This window comes from Vanellus vanellus, assembly GCF_965231255.1.
Source record: "Vanellus vanellus genome assembly, chromosome: 3".
Classification (NCBI taxonomy): domain Eukaryota; kingdom Metazoa; phylum Chordata; class Aves; order Charadriiformes; family Charadriidae; genus Vanellus; species Vanellus vanellus.
Window position 1 is genome coordinate 701,672 of NC_138907.1, and position 27,602 is coordinate 729,273.

At 51.0% G+C, this 27,602-nt stretch overlaps 1 protein-coding gene across 1 annotated transcript; it reads left to right on the forward strand.

The window, feature by feature from the left end:
• Window positions 1–1,438: 1,438 nt before the first annotated feature.
• ARHGEF33 (Rho guanine nucleotide exchange factor 33) lies at window positions 1,439–27,361 on the forward strand (the record flags this gene model as incomplete). Its single annotated transcript, XM_082481931.1, has 15 exons — window positions 1,439–1,460; window positions 4,889–4,938; window positions 10,954–11,118; window positions 12,777–12,898; window positions 13,810–13,952; window positions 14,758–14,817; window positions 16,098–16,313; window positions 17,049–17,178; window positions 18,418–18,550; window positions 19,402–19,485; window positions 20,384–20,467; window positions 21,664–21,812; window positions 22,684–22,869; window positions 24,563–25,316; window positions 27,224–27,361. The coding sequence occupies 15 exons, from the start codon at window positions 1,439–1,441 to the stop codon at window positions 27,359–27,361; spliced, it is 2,436 nt and encodes an 811-aa protein (XP_082338057.1).
• Window positions 27,362–27,602: the final 241 nt, after the last annotated feature.

The following is a 27,602-nucleotide window of genomic DNA, read 5'->3' on the forward strand; positions in this document are numbered from 1 at the left end:
GCTGGAAGCCCTTCAGTCCCTATCATGCCCTCAGCAAGAGGCTGGCTGGGCGTGACGATGGCTGTGCCACTGCCAGCCTGCCCGCCAGAGTCATCCCTTGCCACAGCTCCTGCATGCTCAGCATCGCTTCCATCTCAGGGGCCCCGATGGTGCCACCACCTCCTCCCTTGGGAGTTCCCCACTGGAAAGCTGTCGGGTTGAAAGCACGTGGCCCCCAAGCTACACCGCTGACTGCACCAGAAGCAACTGCTCCTGCAGCGATTTCCTAAAGCCGTTCAGGGCTCTTGCACCTTTTGCATCTCTCCCATCTATTTAATGCTGTGTGCCTTTCTTTGTGCCTATTTCCCCAAAAATGTCACCCCAGGCTTCTTCAAACCACCACGGCCCTCCTGGCAGAGCTGTGCCAGCGCAGCTCCGTGCCGTAGTTACACTGGCCCCTCCAACCCCATTAGCAAAGCTAACAATAACTCACATCAGCCTTGGGCATATGTATGTCAAACAGGAATGGAGGTGGGAGATCATTCTAGACTCCTAAATTTCCTAGTAAGGCTGGTCAAAAGCAGACTTGAATTAAACCCTGGGGAGAGGAAGCCTGGATGTGGGGCAGTGCCCATGCTGATAAGAGAAGTGTGAGCCGGTGCGATCCGTTTTTCTGGGGCTCTGCCTGCGTCATCCATCAGGCATTCTCTTAAGACCGTTCCCAAGGACCTAACCCCATTACCAGACTGATGAGATGCTTCACCAAGGGAGTGACTTGGGCACGGCATCGGGCTCTGTTGGCCCTGGTTTCCAGAGAGGCTGCAGCACTCCAGTGCCTCCCAAAGTCAGGGAGACGACTGACAGAGAAAGCAGGCACAGTGGTAAAAGTGCCTCCAAAAGAGCTGGCAGGATTGTGCAGCAGCATTGTGAAGGCAGTATCTCTGTGGCCCAAACACGAGTTTGGAGGACGTTTTGGGCGATTAGTTGCATAGCAAAAAGTTGTTTCTTTGACACAGAGCACCCATGCAAGATGTGCATGGGCCGTTCAAAACACATCTCCTTTTGCTTCTGTGTTCAAACAAGAAGCACCTCGCTTCTCTGTGGGATTACATAGTACCTCTTAATCATCCATCCACGTAATCACAAATGGCCTTGGGCTGGGAGGGAAGTGTTTGTACCGGTGCCCACTCTGCTTGTGGAGGCACTGTGAACCCAAACGAGCTGTTCGGATGCCTCATTCCCTCTCAAAACCCTCCTCCTCCCTCTGTTTTCTGAACTCCGAGCATCTCCGCTCAATAAACCCTTTCTGCATCTTTCTGCACTCAGGGTTCAGACCAGCTGACCCATCGCAGGGCTCACATGTGGGCAGCTCTAAGCCATGGGATGTTCCCAGTGACCAGCCAGAACCCTCCAGAGTGAGGACAGGAGTCCCTGCGAGGACGCACGCCCTATAGCAGCCATGGACTCAAACAAACAAGAAGGTAAAGCATCCTCTTATTTCACTTCTTGACAGCATGAAAGAGTGAGGAAGAAACCTGCTCTCATATGACTCGTCTGTTGGCAGCCGCCAGCCAGCCCCCCAAGAGCATCTCTTAGCCACGGCACCTGAGGGCAAATGTTCTCTTCTTATAGTTTCATAGAAATATGTCGGGTTTGAAGTTTTTATCTCTTATTTCAGAAACACCTCCCTCTCCCCTTTGGAAAATAATCCTGTGGCATATGTAATGTCTGACGTGGGCAGTCGTTCCTCTCTCTTGCCCCGGACCCACCTCTGCCTTGGGATATAGAGAGACCGCTAAGTGTCAAAAGCTACGTGTTACACAAGGACGCTGTGATGGGGATCTGCTTCTCTCCCTCACACGAGGGGTTCTTGTTCACGTCAGTGCGACAACCCAGACTTCGGCACCAGTCCCAACCTTGCAAGCACCGGGCCACGCTGCTTGCATGCAACCAGTCCTGCTACAGTCAGCAGCACTTCCGGAAAGTCTGCAAAGCACGGGCGTTTCAGGTCCAGGGGTTTAATGATTATCAGCTTTCAAAGGTCTTTCTGCAGAGGAATGTGGGGCTGGTGGTGTTTGCTTTCCACCTCAACCCCCTTGCAGCACTGTGCTCTGCCGTACCACCTCAGAGGTGATTGTGCCCATATGCTGAGGAACTCTTGGAACTTCGACGAGCAGGTGGAGCAGCTTTAGGAGTGCCCATAACTGTCAGCTCAGGAGACAGCCTGGATCGTGTCTTTCTCTCTTAAAAGATGCTTGGTGGGGCCAACGTTCATTCATGGCATAAGTAAGGGAAGAGTTAATTTCTCTATTACTATTATTCTAATTTGACTAAATTAGGTCTGTGTACCTAGGCCCCTGCACTACAGCAGGCTGAAAAGGAAATTAACTCAGGGATTTTTTCCAATTAATTGGTATGCCCCCACGGGCTGCAGATGTTCACTGCAGAAATTGAGAGATAACCACAAAGGCCCTTGCCTCCCTCAGTGCAACTGTGAGGAGCCTCCTCTGCTCCAGCTCTTCGCAGCGACTTTATAAAAGATCTGGGTTTTGACTGGGTACATGCAGAGAGTGCTTCTGCTCATGCTCATGGCAAAGGTGGGAGGTAAAATCACAGTAGCAGGGATCCTCTCCTGTCTTCTGTTCTTGCTCAGGAGCCGTTCCTCACTTTGAGTGTGTCCAAGGACTTTACAGACCGATCCGCATCCAAACCCAAATGAAAGATTCCCGTCAGACCTTTGCAGGGCTCGGGTTGAGCCCTCTATGTTATGTATCAGATTGAAAAACACCCAAAGAAAATGTGAGGAGAGACCATGCCTCTTCCTTGCTGCACCGCTCTTCTACCTGGCACCTCCAGCCCTTCACAAAGCTCAGCATTCAATATGCCCACCACTTTGCAAAACCAGCATCCCCCCGTCCTCCCAGCATCTGGTTTGTACTGCGCTATTAATTAAGACACGTCCTCTTGCTCTTTTCAGGTCAGTCCTTACCAACCCACAGCAAGAGTACAACAGTAACATTTACATCAGAACAGACATGTACCTCAGTTTTCTTGATTCAGGAGGATCGTGGCACACAGTGGCTGCCTTCTCAAGCCTCAACTCAGGCGTCGTGAGAAACCTTCGTCATTCACTTCAGGCCAAAAGTTGGTTTCCAGTTTGTGGGGTTTGCAGAGAAAATAATAATACTGGTGATAATAATAACAGCAATAACAACAACAACAATAATAATAATAATAATAATTATAATAATAATGAAAATAAAAGACCCAGAAGGGCCAAAGCTGAAAATGAAAACAACCTGTCATTTAAAAGATGAAACCCGGGACGTGGTGCGGGCTAGCTGATGAGGTTTGGGTCATGGTTACTTCTCCCAGTCAGCCTGCTGCCCCTTGTTTTCCCCAGGAGGAACCTTGGAGGATATTCCCCCGAGGGTCCGTGTCTGACCCTGCTACTCAACCCCATGGCTGCAAGACCAGCTAGCACGTGGAGAAGGTGGCCCATGGGCAGAGAGGGGCACACCGCCTCTTCTCCTCTGCCTCTCACTTCTGCGAGTCACTGGGGAATTTGCTCACGTTCCTCTGAATCAGGACAAAGCCTAGAGACCAGAACAGGGCCACTTCATAGGTGCCCTTGGCGATAACCCATATTCCCCCTCAGGGGTAAAGAAATCAGAACGTAGCTGTGCCTTGTCAAGCTCTGGCTTCCAGGCTCCAGCTTTCCACTTCATGCACTTGCTGACGGTGTAGAGGCCTCCCTGCCCCCTGTTCAAGCCTCTGCAAGACTGAATTTCTGTGGTCTCGCAGGCCCCGGCGGGTAAGGTACTGAGCATCTGCAGCCGGCATGGAAAGAGGGAACTTGGCTGCCCCCGGAACTGGGCATGGGGTCACCCGTCATGTCTGTGACTGACAGCAGAGATGGGTGAAGCAAATTCTTGGAAGCAAGAGAAAACCCACCTCATGAAGTGACACGGCCGAGTGACATCTGGGGGCAATCCAGATGAGAAACTGGGTGGCACGGTGTTTTCTGGGAGCGAAGGCCAGCCAGGGAGCCTGATGTTGGGAAAGCATGGGAACCGATGACTGCAATTCGCTCAAAGCGCAATGGAGGCACAACCAGCGATAACTTCTGTTGGATAATTGAAGGTTTCTGCACAGAAGAGACAATGTTATAAAAGGAGATATAGTCTTTTTGGTTTCAGTCAGGAACCCATTAATGCCGAGAGATAACGTCTCTCCAGTGTCCAAAACACTTCTGCAAAATAGATATAAGCTCTTCCGTGAGCTAAGTCTGTTTCAGAAATGTTGCCTAGCCCCATCGTACAAGATCAGGTGGGATCACAATGCCACAAAACCCTGGGAATTTAAAACTGATGAAAAGATGTGTTTTTGTAGTGTTACAAAAGACGTGATTACTGCCTGGAATGCATTGTGACAAAATATAACTTCGGGCTTAAAATATAGACATCAGATCAGCCTTTTGTGGAGATAATAGAAATATGTACCAATATAGTAGAGGATAAAATTCACAATTTCAGAAAAGAGATGGATCATTTCTGCTTTAGGGGGAAGGCCCCTGTTACTTACAGCTGGTACACAGAACTGAACTTCACAGGGAGTAATTTAGTCCTAATTGCACATACAAAGTTTCTCACCTCTTCACATGGATCAGCTTTGGACAGACACAGGACAGCAAATGAGATTATTTTAATGTCTGGTTTGAGGTGAGCCATTCCTGTTTTATAATTGCAGTTTGTTTTACAAACAATATGGTGCTCACACCTCCTAAAGTGAGACTCAAGTCCTTTAAAACTGATTTGTACCTCAAGAGGGACTTCAAACCCTCTGCTCCAGTTATTTATAGCAACTATAATAAGTCATTTTAATTGACTGAAGTTCTTTATTCCCACAGGAGAGACTGAAAGTGTGCCTGTGAGTACCCCTGCAACACAGATTTCCCAGGTAAAGATGAGCATAATGCCCTAAATAACTCCAAGAGTTTAAAGAGTTACTAATAGATAAACAGCAGTTCAAAAGCTAAATTAAGCGGAAGGAAGAATGTAGGCGCTTACAAGGAACATGGCAACTAACACGTGCGCGCTGCGTGAATAACTGTCACACATAGCACATCTTGGGCCTCATCTTAAAAGACACTTCAGTAAAATTTTTCTGCTCATGATCAGTTGTGTTTAGACAGGTGATTTGTGAACTCAGCTAATTAACTAGTGGGTATCATTAGCACCAATTAGAGAATGTCAATTCACTGAGCCAGAGGGCGATTTCACGGCTGAGCTCTGAGGAGCTTTCACCAAACGCGATGAACTCTCCCAGGAGCGAGGATGTGTTGATTGAGGTGGGGTGGGGGGTCTTCCCTAGCAGGGGGCCAAGCCTCCTGGGGGGGTCTGGATTATCCTGGCAGCCTCACGGCTCCTCGGACCATGGGCTGCTCTTCTTGCCCAATAATCCAGAGCAGCCGGGCCGGCCAGGGCGTTGAGTCTTGCTGCGTGTCTCTGTTTGGCTCCCCTGCCAGGAGCTTGGAAACGTTGTCTTTGAGCCCATGTTGGCTCAAGGAGATCAGGACTTCCAGAGCTCTGCGGCCGCTCTTCCAGTTGACGATCTTGCTGCAGTTAGCCACCATGGATGCAACAGGATTGTCTATACCACAGCCCCGGGAGCATCCTTCCTGTAAGACGAAGGTTCAGTGTTTCCACAGTGATGTTTCCTACGCGTTTCCAGTCTGCAGGAAATGCAACAGAGTTTTGAGTCACCTTAAAGCTTGGTCTGGTTCAATATGGAACCATACTCTGAAAGAGAAACATATCCCTGAACTGGAAACCCTGACTATTTGAGACCCGTCCACTGCAACACTAATGCCTGTAATTGCTGCTAAGTACCTCATGGCAAGGGGAGGAGATACTGCTTTCCATTCTTCTCGTCTCATCCCCTTTTCCCATCCCGACAGCTCCAGGCAGGAGCTGTGACTGGGTTGCTGAAGGGCCCAGCACAGTGGATCCAACAGGCACGGAAAGCTAGCACACTGTTGGGACAGCGTGCTGGGAACACCAGGCACGCATGTTGCTTTCCAGAAAAGCCCAGCTGAGATGCGCATACCCTCAGGAATCCTTTAAATGAAAGTGCCCAGCTGGCCGTCCCCTTCTGCTTCAGCGAGGGCCCCGTGGGCGCTGCAGTTACCAAAAATAGACTGCCCAGATGTGAAACAAGAGCCGATAAGCGCTTGCAGCCCCCTTTAAGTATCTTCATCCTCCTCTTCCGGCCTTACCCTGCTGCTCTGCCTTTATTCCTACCATCCTTGCCTAGGAATATAAATACCGGATATACTCCTAGGCCCAGGCTCTCTACCACTGTAAATCAGCAAAGTTCTGCTGCTTTCCCTCTACGAGGCACTGCAAGCCTTCCTACCGCCTGGCTCTAGAAGTGCTGTCCTTACACGTAGGAATTAGTAGCTGTGCTAGAAATTAGTTGTTCCCTGGGAAAAGCATACGTCATGCAGCTCAGAAAAATCACACCCAGACTTTGTGCCAAGTGTTGGACTTTGTGCCAGACTGGTTTCAGGCAGTGTCCTCCAGCAGCCCTCTTCTGGGTGACACGGTGTTTACTTACTTCTTCGGATCAGCCACGTAAGAAGACGTGCAACGTGATGGACAGTAGATGAGCAGGGGGAAGTGACACAGACAGTACTCCTTCATGGCTACAAAAGGTTTTGTTCTTTCCCAGGATATATTTAGAACACCAGAATTATTCCTCTGCAACATTTCTTCAGCACGAGCCTGTTTTCCGCAGGTTTTGACAGGCTTCAGCTCAAGGTCCCTGAGAGCAGGTCCTCTTCTAGTGTGAGGATCAAGGGCAGCAGAGGCAAATAGCCATCCCTTTGGAGACAGAGAGCCCTGGACAGCCTGGCTAGCGCTGGGGGGAGATACGTGAGGACACAGCTACCCACGGAAGCAAGGGTTCCCTCTCATTCTCTCAGCGGCAGCCAGGGCAGTAAACCCAGCTCACCAAGGCTCTGCTCTCTGCTTTTGATCCCAGCCATTCCTTCCACAAGCCATCCCCATCTCCTGGCCACGACCATCTTCCCTGGGCTGCCTCAAAGCCTGAACTTTGGGCTGCCTCAAAGCCCTTCGGGCTGCAGGGACGCTCACTCTCTTTCACTAATGGCTCACACTGCTGGCACCCACCAAGGGAGGATGGGGAGGCTCCACAGTTTTGCTGCCTCTTGGCCTGGAAGCAGCATCAGTCCCGTCCACAGTTTGGGGACAGTACAGCAGGTGAGACAAGAGTGGAGGCTCAGCGGAGGAGATTTCACAGCCATTACACACACACACACACACACACACACACACACACATATAAAGAGCTGCAACTCTTGCAAAGCCAAGTCAAAATCAGGCTGAGAAATGCTCCTTGTATGTCTTCTGATCTCACCCTTCTTCTCCCCTGTAGCCACCACTACTTTCTCCATGTGGTCCTGGTTCCCCCCTCCGTGTTGGGAACTGCTTGCTCCACTCTTCAGGTGGAGTCCGACAGACAGTTCCCATTCCCGTTGGGCTGGAGGACCAGTGAAAGTCACAAGGGACTGCTTCTCAGTGTCCTACTAATCAGAGTCATGAAAAGAGGGGAGGACCATCGTTCCTTTCCCCATGGGCAGCCACCCACAGAGCGCAGCGCAGTCACCTAGTCTCGCTAGAGATTTTACTTGCATGGTTTTTCTGCACAGAGCTGAGAAACAACAGGGCAGCAGGTAAAATGGGAGTCATGGCCCCCAAGACAGATGTAATCTGCTGCAGATGCGTGGTGCAGGATCCCGAACTGCACTGCTTTGGCAGGCTGAAGGCCAACGCTCCAAAGGCAGGTGGGGGTTGAAATGTGTATCTCGTTCCAAATTATTTAGATGCCTAAATGCTTTTTTTGAACAGTTCTTGGACACGTTCTAAGGACTCCCTGTGATCACGCAGATTTATTTATCCTCTAGGCATTAGGCAGTTCAACTTCAGTTGTTAAGGTGTGTTCCTCTTCAGCTGTATTTACTCCCATGAATAGGTGAGCCAGGGCAACACATTACAGTTAAACTGTTGCCAAGTTTCCATGATAGTATAAAATCTTGCTTTTTGGGTATGTGTTGCACTTTAGAAACACTGAATTGGTTTGACTTTCCAGGGGTTCACAAACCTGTGAATTGTCTCTCTGGTCCCGTAGGCGTAATCACTGAGGCAAGACATAAGCATGAGCTGGTGCTTCAACGGCTTCCATTCGTTGTAACAGCCCATGGGATTTGAAGGATGGTTTCCTGCAGCTTGTCGTTAGAAATGAGCTCAAACTCAAATCCACAGCTCTCGCACTACACTGCGCTTGGGAGGAGTTCAAAGATAATGTGTTGATCCTGTACCACGCCACTCAATTTTGGATCAAACTTGCACCCAGTGCCACAAAGCTGCTTGTGTTTCCTTTCTATGCTCTGAGCACGAAGGGCAGCAGAGGAGGGAGTTCTCGGGGTTTCAGCCCTTTATGTCCAGCCATACAAGCCCTGGCAGATGTGGCTGATTGGTGTTGCTGGCTGCTTTCATCCATCAAGTGGCAACAATGGGAAATGCAAGCGTAAGATGCATTTCAGTGTCTGAAATAGCCGCTGTAAGCTGCATGGGGCCAAAGAGAGATGTACCGGGCAGGACAGACCCAGGCTGGGGTCTGGAGCACTGGGAAGGCTACACGAAGAAACTGAGCTAGCACTGTGACTGCAAAAGCAGAGATTCACTAACAGCGAACCCCAAAATAACAAGTGACTGTCTGCTCTTAGCTGCAGAGGATGTTTTAGTTCAGTCTCTAGTCCCAGTCTTTCTTTTGGCTGCCTGAACTCTGCTTTCACAGAGAGTTTTGGTGCACATGGACACCAAAGTCTCTGCAGTGGTCCCTTTTTGCTGACGTGTAGCAGTTTTTGACTCTGAAACCTCTAGACCAGCAATGACTCCCATCCCTGTACCCTTCACGAAGTATCTGTCTAGTTTACCCCCTTTCTGGAAGCATCCAAGAAGGCCAGGCCAGGCTTGTGGGCAGAAACATTTCATTTTGGGCTTTTTCTCCCCAGACATAGCTATCTCCAGGGCCAGCTTCCGGACCGCTCCACTGCTAGCAAGACTTGAGGCCATGACATCTCTATCCTGAAGCAGATCTCTAAATCGGACAGCGTAGGATAGCATATTTGAGTTGGAAGGGACGGGTGTGACGAATCACCCCTTCTCACTTAGAGGGACACGTGCGATGCCTAGCCCTGATGCAGGCGAGCAGGGAGACTCTGCCTTGGCAATGGCAGCTCAGCGTGCACATGTGACAAGCACCTGCGAGGAGGGGTGGGAATACTCACATTTTGCACAGTTGCAGTACTTTCTATGCCCCAACTCCTCCAGGCATGTATGTTAGGATGTCTGATGATGCCAACACCATCTGGCTCACCCTCCCTAGGCTGAGATATCAGAAGCAGTATGGTCATTGCCTCCCCTAGCAGCCATGGCCCCAAGCAGCCCCTCTAACCCTTCAGGCTACATTCACAGGTCACAGGGTGACAATTCTTGTGATACAGGAGTGTCACAGGAAGGTGTCCGCTGTGGCCAGGAAGGGTGGGTGAAGGGGTTGAACCAAGGGGTCTGGAGCTCCAGCTGGCTTGGGGAGTCAGGGCTGAGTGCCTGAGGAGGGCAGATGTCCTCAGCCTCCTGCTGCCCTCTGCCCCGTCCCAGCTCCTGTCAGTCCCGCTCCTCCCACCCCAGCAGCTCTAGGAACGTGTGTCCAGCCAGACCAGACTGGGGACTGTGGGGTAAGCACTGGGGCAGGAGGGGGGATGTCAGGCAGACGTCCTCTGTAAAGACGCTGCCAGTCTTGATCAGAGGAGGATGGTGCCTGCCATTGCCCCCAGGTATCGGAAGCCATCTCTGCTCCATTTACAGGACTCAAGCGCCTGAGTTCCCCGGGGTGGCTGTCCTCTTACCATCAGTGCTCCAGTTTTGGACTCAGTTTATAACCAGATGTTAGGCCGAATTTCTGTTGTAAAGGTAAAAACCACTGGTACCGACGTGCCTTGGGCCGCGACCTCGCCGTGGGCTTTGTGCAGGCAGAGCGAGCGCTTGCTCGCAGCGGTGGGGGCAGAGCTCAGGGACACCGGCCCCAGCTGTCCCCCGAGAGGGTGTCCCCGCCGAGCCCTCCACAAGCCGCCTGCCTCCCCTCGCTGCCCACCTCCGCACCCACCTTGTCTGCTCGCCGTGCCAGCCTGGCTCGCCCCGCTCTGTCTCCTGCTTCACCCAGCTACCAGCCGGCTGCCTCCAGCTTGAGGTTGTGAGCTCTTCCAGCGGCGCTAGGGCCTCTAGGGACAGAAAACAGGGAAAGCGGGCACAGTGTCGCCGTATGCCAGGGGCAAACCTCCCGTTCCCTCCCCATCGTGAGTTAAGAGAGTTGCCTCCTTCCCTGGAAAGGGTCTGCTGACCAAGGACAGAGCTTCTCCACAGCCCTTAGATAGCGAGGAGGTGTTAGACCTGTCGGGAGAGCACCAGTCCCACGAGCATGTGGGGGAGGAGGACTCGCTTGAAACCCGACATGTTCTTGATTGCTCAGCTGCTTTGGCGATTGATAATCTGGCTGCTGTTGTTGCAAACCTCGGCATGTTTCAGGCCGTCCTCTCCTTCTACAGACTGACAGGCTGCAAACTGCCGGGGGGGCTGGAAAAACTCCCAAGTCTGAAAAGGGGCACAATTGACTGCCCAAGACAAACACCTCCTACCCTGTACTGAGGCTGCAGCAGGGACCGAACCTCCCCCCATGTCTCCCAGCCATGACAAGAGGAGGAGAAAGAGGACAGCACCTTACAGGATGGGTGACACCCAGCCTTCGTGCCACTCTGATGCGTGCGTGACCCTTAGGGACACAGCCACCTGCATCTGGGAGGGACTGAGCCCACCGTGTTTGTGGTTCCTCTAGTTGCAGGCATTAGCCTCTGAGTTGAAGGCGGGTTTCACAGAAGCAATGCAGGAGCTGTCGCGAATCCAGCATGGCGAGTACGCCCTGGAGGAGAAGGTCAAGAGCTGCCGCTGTGCCATGGAAGAGAAAGTGGCTGAGATGAAGAATTCCCTCAACACGTTCAAGGTAGGAGTGTGACCGGGGGAGGGTGGAGGAGTGGAAGAGGGGCTGCATACCTGCCGCGTTCGCTCGGGTGGGATGGGGCAGCATTCCCCCTGCCTCCGTCAATCCTTCCTGCTTGTAAAGAAAACGAGCTGGCAATTGTTTGAGCAGTATCTGGTGCGCTTCCTTTGGCTTTGTGTCTCCCTCCCGACGACTCCAACCCAGACGTAACCCGCACCCTGGCCTGTTTAACCTCTCGGTTGGCCATGAGGCAGTGCTGCGAGCTGCCCTGGGGCACAAGCAACCCTTGCGCGGGGCTGCGCGGGCAACGGGCATGCGGCCCGTTCACAGGCTGCAGCTGGGCCACGGTGCCGTACCTCTCCCTGGGTCAGGTCTCCTGCACTTCCTGCAGGAACCAAAGCCGCCGGGGAGCAGGGAGCTAACACAAAACCCTAAAGCCTTTTGAAGCTGCATTCCCACACGGCTGGGAAGGAAGCGCTGCCCGGTTTGATCCGGCCCAAGAGGATAAAGACAAAGGACGGGAGAGAGAGCCTGGCAAGAAGGCCTGATGTACACTTTACACCCGCCAGTGTCTCCATGCAGAAACTGGAGGACTGCCTGTGAGGAGGCACGCAGAGAAACTGCGTTATTGTTCTTATGGTATATTTTCCCCATGGGGTTTTTGCTGAGTCAATAGTACCTCGTGAAGTTAAAAGAGGGCTGCTTACCAGAAAAGCCCAGTACTGACCCTGTGAGCGGGAGAGACGGATGGCACCAGGCAAAAGGAGCCCCGAGGTCCCAGATGAGCAAGGGAGACGACACGAAGCGTAAGGGCACGTGGCAGAGGTCTCAAAACAACCAGAGGTAGGGTTATCCAGGACATTGTTATGGGGGCAAAAAGGGGTTTTAAAATCCAGGTACAAGGCACCGTGCAGGCACGAGGAGGAGCGAAGGCTGCTCTCCCCCTGCCTCATGCTCATGTTGACTGTCCAAACGTTGAAGCCACCTCCTTGCTCAGGGAAAATCCCTCTCCTTCAGTTTACAAGAAACTCTTGAATCTCTCTCCTCTATCCTGCTGCTCACGGTGATGAAACCTGCAGGAACTTCACGCATCCGAGAGCTCTATACCCGAGTAAGGCTTGGTTGAACCAGCCTGAGGGTTGCTGAGGGAGGCCGTGCTGACAGGGATGTTTCGGAGGGCCTCATTTCCTTAGGATACCAGATTAAAAAGCAGCTCCAAGGCCTGACTGGCAAAAGCTTATACATGTGAGTGGTCACACTGGGATGCAAACCAAGTGCAACACGTGAATACATGTGTTGGAGAACTGTTGCAGGAAATGGGCTTCCTCAGGCCCATCTCCAAGTGCCATTCAGTGCAGGTGTCCTCCCAGTGCTTTCAACTGGTGGTGGATGAAGCCCCGTGTCTCCATCTCCCACTGCTGCCTTAACCATGTAACATCACGCTGAGTGGGGTGAGTTGCCTGTAGCTGAATTAAGGATTGCCACGCTGTGCGTGGCACGTATCACACACGCTGGACTTGCAAAGGAAGCGCATCTAATCACAGAGCCACTCCCCGCAGCACCCCGAAGCGTCTCTGGTGCGCACCGGCCAGCATGCAAAGCTGTGCTCTGTGAGGCTGCTGGGCAGCCTGGGAATGCTGTGCTTTTTGCCTGTTTCTCAGGAGGAGCTCAGCGATGCGAAGTCGATGATTGAAGAAATCAGTGCCAAGCAGGAGGAAATGCAACAGAAGATCGAGCAGCTGCAGCAAGAGAAGCGGCGGGAATCACGGAAAGTGAAAGCTAAGTACGGGCCTGAACTCCAGGATTCTGGAAGTGCTAATTAGCAGTGGTATCCATTTCCTTAATTTCTTTATAGCTTAATTGCTTAATCTTTTTTCTGGCTGGACAAGTGTATCAATCCTGATTTATTACTAGAAGTCCTAGCCTTCAGTTCACCCCAGGCTTTCAGACACATACCCCCAGGGAGCAAATACAGCAGCAAAACACCAACACCTCACTGGGATTCCAGCAGCTCTCAGGGAAACCAGGGCCTGCCGAAACACGCAGATCTGCTACAGACACGTTGGGGCAGGAATCTTACTGAAAGCCAGGAGCCTGCACCATTACAAGCTATTTACTGCTAAGCCGTCCCCATCCAGACAATGGCACTGCCGTTTCCCCTTCCAAGCGTGCAGGACTCAGCGGGCCCCTGATGGTGCAGTCATGCTCTGTTCTTCTGCCACCGGCCTTTTCTTCTCTGAGCAGGGCCACGCAGGAGCGTGTTTGCGCGCTGCTGGGCCACACTGTTGCTGTGATGAAGCAGACGGTTTCTCCACCTTGGCCCCTATTAGCCGCCTCCTGAAAATGGATTTTTGGTGAGGGGTGCACAGATTGCCTTGATGCAAACACTTTGCACATCTAGGCTAGCCCCTTAGTTAATTAAGCCATTTAATTAGATGAAAAACGCTCTGCAGAAGCACAGATCTGAAATAACCTTCTCCTACAGCCAGTGGAAGTTACTTCCAGAGCGTTCATTGTTCATGAACTGCATCAAAGCCAACTCCATCAAAGCCAACTCATTTCCTGGTCTCTGCTGGACTTGTCCTACTTCTGACTCTGCATGTACTTATACTGGTGTCTGCCGCAACTGTAGTGTAGGAGCTTCACCTGTAGCCGTCATACTTTCCAACTGTCTCCTTCTTTGTATTTGTACAGAAGAGCACAGAAAGATGATCACGGGTCACAGACAGTGCCCACACCTCTCCAGGGCAGCCCATTTCGATCCATTAACCTCCCAGAACCTGTGCTGATCAATGAAGACTTTACAAGTCTTTTACACAACGTGACTTACGAAAAAGGTAGGAAATAGAGTAGGCAAATGCAGTGCCTTCCTCAGGGGAAAAAAAAAAAAATCCAGAAAAAGGCCAGTAGGTTAACAGGACACCAAGTTTTCCGCAGGTGGCAGCAGCACAAAGAGAACAGGAGCGCTGCCCTCGGCAGCACTGCTCCTGGGTCTGTGCACGCGCCTCGGCACGGCGCCTCGCGACAGCAACCTCACTGCCGGCCTGCCGCTCCGCGAACACGGTCCCAAAAGCCATTGCTTGTCTCCTTCAAGGAAAGGGAAGCAGGCTGGATCTTCTTCCCTGCAATGCTGGTGGCACAGGCGCAGAGCCAAGCAGGAGCCCCTGATAAAAATACTACAACCTCTGGATTTGTTTCTGTGTGAGGGAACCGGGCGCAGAAAGGAGGATGACAGGGACTGGGCTAACAGAGAACACCTGGCGTCATTACGGGGCCAACCCAGTGGCTGATTTGACAAGGGGACATGGGACCCGGTACATATATTTCTTCTTTCAGGAAGAAATTTTATCCTGTGCGGGCGGTGAGCCCCTGGCGCAGGTCACCCTGAGAAGCTTTGGCTGCCCCATCCCTGGAGGGGTTCAAGGCCGGGTTGGACGGGGCTGGGAGCAACCTGGGCTGGGGGGAGGTGTCCCTGCCCGGGGCAGGGGGGGTGGAACTGGGTGGTCTTTAAGGTCCCTTCCAACCTAAACCATTCTATGATCCTCCTAACTGGAAGATCTAACCGTACTGACTGGGCCTGGCAGGAGGAAGCCTTCTCTACAGCTGTCTTCTCTTGTAAACTTTCCCTTTGTTCTTCAACAGTGTCTGACACCAGGATGGTGCCAATGGGAGAAGGAAGTGTGAAAGTCGTAGCAGGTCCAGGTAGGAAAACATCAAACTGAAAAACCACTAGGACAATGACTCAATTAGAGGGCTCGCTTTACTGCGCTGAAGAAATGCTTTCAGGGAACACAGTTCACGGGAATGTCTTTCACTTTGCTGCGTACTTACATTTCCATACTTGCGGCTGAGATATGAGGGCAAAGCTGCGTCCCTGAAGTGCCAAATACCTGGCGGACAATGCAAAGGATTGATATTTGGCAGGGAAAGCCTTTCTGCTGCCGCTTTTGCAGGTTCTAAGTGCCTTTGCAGAAAGGAAGAACGGAGGCTTACTGATAACGAATAATGAGCGTGCCATTTGGCCACTTGGGAAGAAATGGTCCTGGCAGTGACTACACACCAGTAGAACTGGTGAGCTGTTTGTCTGTCCACTAGTTTCCAGATGCCTTGTAGACACGTCTGAATAGTAACATAGGAGGGGTTTTTTTGGCAAAAATATAAATTGGTCAGAAGTAAGAGAAGGGTATAGTAAGGGGATGCTAAGGATCCCGGCCAGCAAAAGGACACATGAGAACAACCATTAGATGTTTGCACTGTTCACCAGAAGCGCTCACTGTTCTGAATGGCTCTTTTGCTTGAATCGACTTGAAGAGACAAGAGAACAAAAGCTGCAGAAAATGGTTCAATGCAACCCAAATTCAAAATATTTGCATTCAAGCAATTCCAGCCCGACGGCTCTAACGCACCTGCACCCTCCCCTATCTTCTCTGTGATTTAACAGACTCAGACTATCAGTCCTGCTGCTGCTGTATAATCACATCACACTAACAAAAATGTTAAGAGCCGTGACAGCTTACATCCATGGAGAATGGCATTTAAATCCAAATTATAGTAATACTCAATAATACCAATAATACCTCAAATAATACCTCAGTAATACCTCAAACCAGGACAATACTTTATCTTTCTACAATACCTGCCAGTAAAAGTCGTATTACCATGTCCTGAAGTGTCACAAAACCCCAAAGTGCGACCATACTTGGAATATGCTTTTTCTTTTCTAATGTGAGTCTAATTTAGGACCTTATTTAGCCTGAAAATAAATGCTGGAAGAGCGCAAACCTTGTTCTGCCAAAGTGCTCGCCAACTGCACTTCTGTTTGCAAATGGACACTACAAGGCTACAGCCCTTGTGAAGCACAGAGAGTGCTTCAAACTCTCCTTCCAGTACTTCAGGCGGATGATAACGCAGGTTAGCTGCCCTACCGTAGCATAACCTGTCAACTGAGATGTCCAGATCCAGACAACCGTTTGTCATTGCAGGAGCAACCATGGAGACAGATGACAGCCTCAAGCCTTCCTTGGCAACCGAGGGGCCGTCGAAAGCGCATCTGCCGTCAACAGTGTGGAAGCAGCCCAAGGACACCAAGGACTGGGGTGATGAATACATTTCCAAAGAGCAACCGGAGAGAGGGAAAGACATGGGCCAAAGCAGATACAGCTCAGCAGACAACATTATATGTGAACCCTCTTTGGCTGGTAAGGACATGGTTTGGTGGTGGTTTTGGCAGTGTTAGGCTGATGGTTGGACTTGATGATCTTAAAGGTCCCTTCCAACCTAGACAATTCTGTGATTCTACGGACAGAGCGGGAAACTCCGGCTAGAGAGGCTCAAAGCTGCATTCACATCTGGTGTGAGCTGGTCAGTAATCAGCTTCTACAGAGGGAGACGCACAACCCTGTTTCTCCTGCTAGGGGGGAATGTCTCAGGGCCTCAGTATCCAAAGCCTTCCGGCCTTTGTGTTTGCTGGTCTGTGCCACTGACAGAATCGCTCTGCGCCCAGGACACGCATTCTCCTTTCCAAGGCCAGGCAGGTTCAGAGTACTGATGGGATTGTGACAGGGTAGTTGCTTAAGCAGGTGAAAAATGCTTCTCATTCTGCAGGAAACTGGATGCGAATCCCTGCTATGAGTTGTTCGGCCTTTGATTGCTTGTTTTGTTATTCTTAGAAAAAAATGGTATTCATCGGGGAAAACACATTTGCTTTGGAGCTTCCTTAGCAAACCATGGCTCCAGTCACGTCTGGGGTGTGCTGTAACATCAGGCTAGAATTTTGTATTTTGGGGAAAGTAGACACACAAAGACAAGATATTGGTGTCACTTTTCGACAGTTTCTCTTTTCGTGATTTAATGTCAGATCACTGGTCTAACATGAGGCTGTCCTTGAGGTCAGCATTTCCTTATTTTTAAACTTAACCATTACCTTCTGGAAGCCAAAAGGCAGAACATCGCTTTGGAGCTGCTGGAGTCCGAAAGGAAATATGTCATCAACCTTTCCCTAATCCTGAAGATCAAGGCGACGTTGCAAGGGCCAGATGTGAAAAGAAGCACCAAAGAGAGAAGGTATTTCCATTTAGTGTGCTCTCTCTTCTGGGGAGTGTTCTCCAGTCAATATTCTTTCTGCATTGTCCTCTCTCCCACTTTTCTTTCATCCACATAGAGATCTTTGAACACTTAGAGCTTATTTCCAGTTGAAAACTGGGGGCACTGGAAGGTTTTTGCAGTGGTTAAAGACTTTCCTGCCTGTCCTTGCACCTTACCCACCCCGCATCCCAAACCGTTTCCCTACTACTTCACTTCAGTCTCTTCCCGAGTCCCATCAGTCTCCTATCCATTTTTCGCATGCCTCCTGCCTGGGTGGGAACAAAGCTTTGTGCGTTCCCTGCCTGCTTCTCCCAGTACACAGCTCCAGCTCTAGAAGCTGCCGTGGGCATAAGCCCCTGGCTAGTGGCCGCCATCCATCAGGTATTGATATATACGGATATACACACAGGTACAAAACCAGTGGGACCGACCCAGCTTAGCAGTTAAACCCCAGCTCTTCCCATTCACGCAGCTTTGGCCTGGGAGTTCCCAGCCTCTAAGCACCTTTGGTAGCTCTCTCTTTTTTGGATCTTTCCACTGTCCCTAGGAGTCCCACATCCACAGAGTCATTTGACAGCAGTCCAGTGTGGGACATGTGGTACATGGGTTGATGTGGTCTTATTTAAGCAGTTACGTGACACACAGTTCAAACTGAAGCATGATGGTCCAAAGCGAGTTTTTATTTTTACTCTTTTTCCCTGGGACCTTTCCATCTGGCAAATTATTTCAGTATTTGACATCTTCACTCTGATTCTGGATGAAATCAGCGTGAAATGATAGAAAGGCAGTAGCATGTTTTGACCAGCTCTGCATCAAAGGGTTGGCTCGTTAAAGGGCTGGACAAATGAGAGAACAGACAAAGCTGGGGAAAGTCCTCCAAGCACTCTATGGGATGGGTCAGGACCATGGTCCTGCTTCATTAGCCACAGCAGCATTGCCTCGGGCGCGTTAGTTCTGCACATTCTGGCCAGCTACACAATGCACTGGAGAGTCAGCCTAAGAAACCTTCCAAACACTGTCCTAACACCCTACTGGAGAGGGTACCTGCATGGACATAGCAGCCAAAATAGGGCCTCCTGGTGCAGTCAGGACTCTGATAAAAGTAGTTAATAATACCCGTGTTTAAAGCAAGCCTGTGCTGACCACCCACGCACACAGTACATGCTTAGGGCTGAGTTTCTAGCTCTGCGTAACCAGTCTGATATCATCTCCCTTCAGTTTCTTCCCCAACTCTTTGCGGTACCTGGTCCAGCAGCACGTCGATTTACTTCACGCTCTACAGGAGCGAGTCCTGAGCTGGCCACGACAAGGGATCCTGGGAGACATCTTCCTGAAGTTAACAAATGATGAGGTATGTTACAGACCTCTCTGGACTCTTCTCCTATGATTCACAATGTTGTGCTGATGGCTCACAGGTGGGCTGAGCCGCCTTGCGGCAGAGGGGCTGTGCTGTGAAGCTGTGGCTACGGTAAGGCCTTTCAGCCAGCCTCCTTGGAGCAGAGTCCCGGTGCACGGTAACCCCTTTGTCGTAGTACTTGGTTGGCCAGGGAGCCACGTGCCAGACCCACCTGGGGGCACGCAGCCACAGAGCACAGCCCTATAATAAATGCAGGAGACCTAGACTTGGTTGCAGGAGCCACACGTGAGCCTCGACAGCTTGGATGTCTATGCGCAGCGAGGGTGGGAAGAGCGTGTTTCTCACGCTCCTCTTCCCCAATACACGTTGCTCAGAGTTACGACAAATGGGTAGGCAGGGCTCTTATCCTATATGGTTTAGGCCTCTTATCCTATATGGTGTGTAGCCCCAGGTAAAACAGCACCTCCTTCTCAGCGTGAAGGTCTGCCCAACCCCGGGCGAGCAGTGGGACCTCTCCTGCAAGGATGTGTAAAAACTCATCTGATGCTTTATAAATTTTAAAGAGTCTCAAATAAGAAAAGCTTCTTCCTCCCCAGCCTCTCTACCCCTCCCATCTGCTACAAAGCCTTATATACTGTGCTCAACAGCTGAACGCATTTTATTAAACAGTCTGTCTTGAGAAATCCCAAGCCCTGAAAGCTTCACACAGTCAGCGGCTCTGCTGCACTGATGAGCTTCCTTCCAGGAGCAATGGTGGGGAATCGGCAGTTTCTTGTTCTGCCTGGCTCTATGACCAAAAACTTTCTCTTAAGTTTCTTTGTTCTTTTCTTTTTCCTGTTTGCAAGAATAATTTTCTGGACTACTATGTTGCTTACCTGAGGGACCTGCCAGAATGCATCTCTCTGATCCACGTGGTGATCCTGAAGGAGGTAAACTTCCTGGCCTGCTTCACAGACGCAGAGTGGCAACGTGCAAGCCTGGCTCTCTTCCTGTTACGCCTGCTCATGATAGGACTTTTCTGCCAATCCACTTGTCCCGTTACCAAAACACCCGTTCCGCCAGACGTTGTTGTGGCTGACACGCACCTACAAAAGGCAGCTTTAATGTCTTGATCGCTGTGTGTAGCTAAAGCTGTATTTCTGCTATGACACCAGATAATGTCTCAGATCAAACCTCCCAGAAAGCTTGCCGAGGCACACACTATCCAGGCCTGTCCCAGGCAAACTGTGTCTCCCGGAAAATGGAGGACTCATCCAAACAGGGAGACCAAGAGTGAGGCTGTAAGTGCTTTAGAGAGAAAACAGTCTCTACTGTTCAGCTTCGGGCATTTGGTCTCACACCCTCGATGTGTGGTTTAAACTAGGAAAGTTAATTATAAAGGTAGTTTTAAAGTGCAATAACTAAACCACGCTAGCTTGCTGCCAAGACATCTTAATTTAGAAGTCAATCTCATTTTGTTCAAATCATTCAGGCCTAAACTAAGAACATTCTGAACAACAGCACCTACCTGGGGTTTCTGTGGAACTTAACTAGTGCACTTGAAACATGCATCCCTACTTAATTAGGCTGTGTCCCTCCTAGATAATCCCCAAACTAAGGAATTTCATCCTCAGGACTCGTATTGCTGGTGGAAGGAGTTGCAAACATCCCTTCCAGAAGGAAGATGAAGACGGGTGTACTGTCACGCACAACTGCCACTTGACAGTTGTGCTCCGGTGAACTGTTATTACTATTTACAGCATAACGACTCATTAAACCCCAGAACCATTTGGAAGCAGACATGTTTTATGGGTGGGAGAGACTCTGAAGTTGCTTTCTCTATTTCAGGTAGAAGAAGAAATCAAGTCTGATCTCTACATTTTGTTCTTCCATATAGTCCAGCGAATCCCTGAATACCTCATTCATCTACAGGTAGGGCCCCAGGACGGAAAATGTCCTGCTGAACTCTTATCACAACATGTGACTTTTAACTCAGAGCTGGTATCCAGGCCTGTACAGGGCTTCTGGCTAACCCAGTGGGCTCTCTGAAAAAAACTTTGGCCTGACAGAACTAACTTTTGTCCCCCGGGAAGCCGAAAGCTCTGCTGCCTGCTGCTCTGGGAGAACAGGAGGCCAGAGATAGGGCACATAGAATGGTTTGGGTTGGAAGGGACCTTTACAATCATCCAGTCCCACCCCCTGCCCTGGGCAGGGACACCTCCCCCCAGCCCAGGTTGCTCCAAGCCCCGTCCAACCTGGCCTTGGACACCTCCAGGGATGGGGCAGCCACAGCTTCTCCGGGTGACCAGTGCCAGTGCCTCACCACCCTCATTGAAAAATTTCTTCCTTGTATCTATTCCAAATATAGCCTCTTTCCATCTACTGTGAGCTCTGACCTAACTCCTGGAACAGAACTGGCCTCTTTGCTGAGTGGTCCATGTGCCTGTTAGCCGAGAGACGGAGAGGGCTAGAGGCTCCTAGGGCCCAAACCCCTTTCCTACACAGAGCTTGCTGTTAAAAAGAGTTCTGCTTCACAGGAGGGTTATCTGAATTGTCCTAAAACATTTCAGAGAAGGCAAATAACAGAGAAAGCAAGCCCGACAAAAACAAGAGATGGATTTACCCAATGCTAAACTTAACCAGTGCATCACCCATACATCCCACGATTACGTTTACAGTGGTTACTTAGAATCATAGAATTGTCTAGGTTGGAAGAGACCCTTGGGATCATGGAGTCCAACCATCTACCCTACTCTACAAAGTTATCCCCTACACCATATCCCCCAACACCACCTCTAAACGTCTCTTAAACACATCCAGGGATGGTGACTCAACCGCCTCCCTGGGCAGTCTATTCCAATGCCCGACTACTCTTTCTGTGAAAAATTCTTTCCTAATGTTCAGTCTAAATCTACCCTAAATCTAAATACTTGTGTATTTGCACTACAACAGTAGGAGGCAGGCCCCGTCCAAGTCACTCAGAAACTGGTGCTCCCTAGAAGAGCTCCCACCGTGCTCCCCCAGGGCAGTGCCATGGAGACTCCAGAGCACTAATCCATGGTCCAATAGCACCATGAAAGAAAGCATTAGGACACCCTCCAAACAGCCTGCTCTCCTCTGTGTCCCAGAATGTCCTGAAGTTCACGGAGCAAGAGCATCCTGACTATTACCTGCTGCTGGTGTGTGTGCAGCGCCTCCGGGTTTTCATCTCACACTATAGCCTCCTCTTCCAATGCAACGAAGACCTGCTTATACAGAAGAGGAAAAAGCTGAAGAAGTAAGCACAACATCAGCTCATTCTCTCTATCACCAGGGAAAGGGAGGTGTGGGGGAAGCCTGGAAACTGGGGGTTTAGGTTCAGGCAAGATCAACAGGCACATTGCTCCGTTGAAATAAAACAAAGCCCTTTGCATATGAATGCTGGAGAAAGCCCACTCTTGGCATTTGTCCTCCAAACTGAGGTCAGATTTGGGGTGGGCCCTTCTGTCTAACTCTGAGAGTGAAAGGAAAATCAGTTTAATCCTTCTAAACACAGCAGCCGCGTGGTTCATGGGAACATTTCTTAAGCTGACGGCAAATTCACTCCCCAGTGGGAGAATACACGGGGACTCAGCTGTTTTGGCAGCTCAGGGCCCTGGTGAATGCCCAGTCTGTTGCCAGAAGCCCTCATAGGCTGAGACTGGGAAAGAATAATGTTATCTTATTTTACTGGGGGAGCAGGGTGGGAGAAACAAAAGCCTCCCATAGCCTGTGTGAGATGAACCGTGATAGAAATGACCCTGAGTGTAGATTCTCAAGTGGTGGTTCTGAAGAGCTCTCTGAAATCAAGAGTTTTCACTAAAACCAAAATCTGGTTGCCTTTGCTCCTTGTGACGATTCACTGGTGGAGCAGGACAATACCAAACTTCAAGGAAAGCTTTCAAATATGGAGAGCGGTAAAGGGCTGGAGCAGATGGCTGGGGAGGGACTGCTATCAGGAGAGGCATTAAGAACAGGACAGAAAGCAGGTCGCCCTGCTGACTGGGACAGACTAGGTGGAACAGGTCCTTCCTTGGGGTGGGAAGAGGTAAATGGGAATATTAAGGTCCCTCCAGCCCTGTTTTCTGTGATTCTACATGCTCGTGCTCATTCCCTGCCTTATTTCTTAGCACGACGATGGATTTCTCCTCCCTCAGGTCATCCCTGGTCAAGTTGTACAAAGGTCTCACCTCTCAGTGTACAAGCCAAGAGGTTTCTCCAACGCCCAGTGCGGCATCTATCCGGGACAGCGGGATCCACTCTGAAGAGACAATACAGTCATTCCCACCAGCACCTTCCTCTGGCACGACAACCCCGTAAGCCTACTGTCCTAGTAGAAGGCTTTCAAAGTAGGCTGAAAACTGTCTCCTCACCCATGCTATGCCAGTGACACTAGGCAGTTACAGACTGTCATTTCCAAGACCACTCCCTGTGTAGAGAAATGAAGGGCTGGCTCCTTCCTGCTCTCCACTACCACGTGGCTTACAAGCAGGAACCATTTCAGAGCTCTACCCAGGGCCGTCAATGCTCTTGCTAGCTGTCCTAACAGTGTACCAGGGAGGACATTTGTTTGTGTAGGCCTGGCAGTGGTGCGCACTTATTCACTGTCAACATTACAAGAGCTAGGAAACACGACCCAGGTCTCAGACTAGCAAAAAAAGTACTTTTCCACACAGCACATCATCGAGTGATGGGACTCACTATCACAAGATGCAAGTACCAAGGGCTTCAAAAACACACAAGACTAATTCAAGGAAGTCAGGGCTGCTGGTAGCACCTGGCAAAGTCTTTGGCCATTTCTAGCCTATGGATAGATGCCAACTGAGATGATGATCGGAGAAGCACACTAGACTTGCCTTCTTTCTTACGTCAGCAATTTGTGGCTGCTGCGCTTCCTTTGATGCTAACAAGAAGAGTTTGGCTTCCTTATTCTGAGTCCCCCTCAAGTGGCAGCGTTACTAGATCAATCTCTAGCCTCCTTCTCACCAGACTACCCAAGCCAATCTCCCTCCCTTCGCAGACGCGATGTGCCAGGCCCCCATCTTGGTAGCCTCAGCTGGCACCTCCCCAGTTTCCCCACATCCATCCTGAACTGAGGACCCAACACGGGTCCAGGTGGGGCCTCATCAGCACTGAATGGCACGGGAGAAAATAACTCCCCAAGCTCGGCTGGCCACGCAGCTCCTAACACAGCTCAGGTCATGGTTTGCCTTGTCTGCCACGAGCACTTGCTGTCAGCTCATCTTTACCCTGGCATTGGCCATAACCCCAAGTTCACAGCAGGGCTGCTGCTCAGCCCAAATCTCCCAGCCTGGTCTGATGCATGCGGTCACCTTGCCCCACACGCAGAGCTCTGCACACCTTCAACATCACGAGGTTTCTGCTCCCCCCACTCCATTCATTATGTCCCCGGAAGATGGGAGTGGGACTTTCCTGACTAGTGGTCGTTAGGGGTGGTGGAGCTACCCACCCTGCACCTAATGCCTCATCCAATGCCGTACGCTGCTGACTTACCTGGAGCACATGGAGGGTGGGAGCCCTCTAAGTACTCCTGACACTTCTGGGGACAGAGTCACCCTACCCAAGAGAGGAACCTTGTCTATCTGAAAACACAATCAGACCACAGGAAAGTAAGACACACTCCCTACACTACAGAAAGAGAAGAAAAGTAGAAATCCAGCACGCAGATGAACAGGAGAGGGCTGGAGCAGTTGGCTTCTCATCTCAGTTTCTATTCATTTCATGGTGTAGAGCACAAAAGTCAGCCAAAGGTACTGGATAAGCAGTGCTATCCCTGCAAGTTTGCTCCTGCTAACCCAGCCAGGCAATTCCCATTAATGGCAGCTCTGTTACTCTTCTCCAAGATATGAAAATACTTTTTGACCTTAAAAGCAAGAGAAAGGGGCTGGGGGAATGAAGAGGGAGGGGGGCTTGTCATGCTGTCTCTCGGTCATCCTTTAGTATTCCACTTCCTTCTGTTTTTTTTTTAATTTTGTTTCTTATTTTAAGGCATTTGATGCCCCAGATGAAGAAACCCCAGCCAACCGTGATGGAGAACATCCAGGCTGTAAAGCCCTCTGACTGGGAAATGGAAAGTAGAAAACACGAGAGGCCAGAGAACATCCTTGCATCCTCTCAGCTCACAGAGCAGGAACTCAAGGCTCTGACAGCCCCCTTACAATCCATCCCTGAAATGGAGTATGAAGCACCACCAGCCGACGCAGTGGGAAACACTGAGAGAGCCATCAGGACCTCTGTGGAGCTGCTGCAGGATGCGAGGAACTTTGCGCCGAGCTACGAAGAGTTTGACTACCCTGGGGAGGTTTTCACCCTGCCAGGCCCCTATGAAGATGATGCTTTCCAAAACCTCGCTCTCTTTGAGAATTGCTCCCCGGCCTCTTCCGAATCCAGCTTAGACATTTGCTTCCTTAGGCCTGTTAACTTCACATCAGAACCAGAGAGGACTGATCATGCCTTACAGCCATTGCCTAAGAGCTGCACTCCCGTAAGCAGCAGTACTTACAAGCGCGAGATGTTCCACAGCAAAGGCAAGCAGCTGAGCAGGTCTCTGAAGGAGCTGCCAAGGAGCGCTGAGGGCGTGAGCACCAGACTCTACAGCACACGGAGCAGCAGTGGGAGCCGGCTGCAGCAGAAGCAGGAGAGGAATGTCCAGCCTCACATGATCTCAGCCTCATCTCGAAGCTCCCAAAGGGGCTACTTCCCCCCTCAGAGAGCAGCGGGTGAAAAACAGAGCTTTTTGGAAGTAAGGAGGCTTAAATAGGAAGAGAAAAAAAAAAGGCACGTGGTGGTGCAGAACCAGCAGCAGGAGAAAGATATGAGATACAGTTAGGGCAGAACACGCCAAAATAGCTTCCAAGTCCACACATTTAAAGTCCTCATCTGCATGTACATGCCCAAGGGAGGGACAAGACAGCTCCCGTTCACACACACATCTTTCCCAGGGGCGAGCATGGAGGCCCCATCCCTGGAGGTGTTCAAGGCCAGGTTGGACGGGGCTTGGAGCAACCTGGGCTGGGGGGAGGTGTCCCTGCCCAGGGCAGGGGGCTTGGAACTAGGTGAGCTTTAAGGTCCCTTCCAACCCAAACCATTCTGTGATTCTATGGGCTTGAGGCACACAGCCGGCTGAGTGACAGCTAGAACACCCTCGAGACAAGCTAGCCTCCCACGTGTCTCTAGCTGTCACTGAGCTTCCCCCACAAGTAAATGTTGTATCTGATCAGGGTCACGAGGTACGCACAAAGCTGTTCAAAATTAGTGCTATGGTGGCACCCAGTTAAAAAGGGGCCTTTCAACCTGCTGCGAGGAGTGCCAGGTTACGAAAACCAAGGGATTTAGCATCGGATCCTCAGCCAGTGTAAACCAGCATGACTTGGCTAAACTCAGCCCATTTACACCAGCAGGGATCTGGCCGATGGGTTTTGTGTTACCTGCGTTTGTTGCACGGATCGTAGAGCCATGCTGAAGTCTGTGTGGAAAAAACCACCATACCAGAGCCCAGCAACTGCGTCCCTCAGACAACCTCTGTCATGGCAGGCAGCACTCTAGCCCTTCAGGGACACCGGGTCTTGCAGGAACAATGTTTCTGTAGGCTGCGGGGCCTGTTCAGAGTCAGCTTTGAGCTGTCACAGTCCCGGGGGGAAGACGCTCTTCACACTTCCTGGGGACGAGGTTGAGGGTGCTGCGAGGTGCTTCGCTAGTTCGCTCAGTGCTGCCTGGAGAAACACTCTCCTCTTAAAATGAGGCAAGATGCAGATGAGGCTGTAGATGCAGATGACGACGGGAGGAAGGTTCCGACAGCCTGACTGAAAAGGCAGCACGGAAACCTTGAAAGAAAAGAGAAAAAAGCCGAGTGAGTGAAAGAGGTGGTGGACGGCTGAGCAGGGGAGATGAGGCAGAGGGAGAAGAGCCATGGGGACACAGCCGCCCCTGGAACAGGAGCCTGGGAGCTCTTTGGCGCTCACCTGCACAGAGCTGTGCCCCACAGCAGGGTGCAGATGTGGAGCTAGTCCAGAACTGCAGGACACCTTCACCCCACAGAGCAAAGGAGACTACCGTGGCAGCGGTGGGCAGAACTGGAGAAAAGGGCCTTGTCCAGAGCCTCGCTGAGAGGAACTCAGCGCTCTCCTGAAAGGGGGAGAGATCTTTTAGTGGCACATTTACCACAAGGGGGGTGTGCGCTAATGAAGCCTTCTGCCCCACAGATATAAAACCAGGCAGCAGCAGAGCCAAGAGAAGAGTCTTTCACACCGTATCAGCTCAAGAAGCCTGAAGCCTCCCTGCCCTGCCGTAGGGTAAACAGAGCTCACGAGCAAGGAGAGGGTGGGAAGTTCCTTCAACTGCCCATGCTGGCTTGCTCCCTCGTTGGCAAAAGGCGCTAGTAAGCTCCCCCTAAACAAAAAGCTTAGCAAGGAAAGCTCCAGTTCCCTCTGACAACGCTTATCCCTCCACTCCTCTGCCACTGCCTCAGAGCTATCAACAAGCTCTCTGCAGAGGCACCAGAGCTGCCGAGTCCTGGGTGACCTGTCGTCTCCCAGCCTTGCCAGCACCTCCTCAGCCGCCAGGTCCTTCCTAGCACAGAGAGCGAGCGAGAGAGAAGGGGACAAGGATGTGAGGTTGCAAATGCTGGTTAAATTGTCTTTTCCCTTTTAGGAGCTCCATGCAGAAGACAACACCAGGTTCTGCCAGAAGGATGACAATGAGCAAACATCCTTCAGCGACCACAACCCACGGCACGAGCCCAAGGGGGGTTTCCGGAGCTCCTTCCGCAAGCTCTTCAAAAAGAAATAAGCAGCCCCAAGAAAGGCAGGCCACAGCCTAAGCGCGACAGTGCTTCCCCAGGTCCCCGAGGGTGGAGACAGACAGCGGGGCCCCAAGATCCCCCCTGACTAACACAGTAGGTGGAGGGGTGGGGGAGAGGAGACTGTCACAACTGCCTTACAAATGCATCCTGCTCTTCCTAGCACAGGGCAGGGCCAGGCTATGGGTTGAAGCGGAGCTCAGCCAGCAGGTCCAAATAAGCACAGGAACT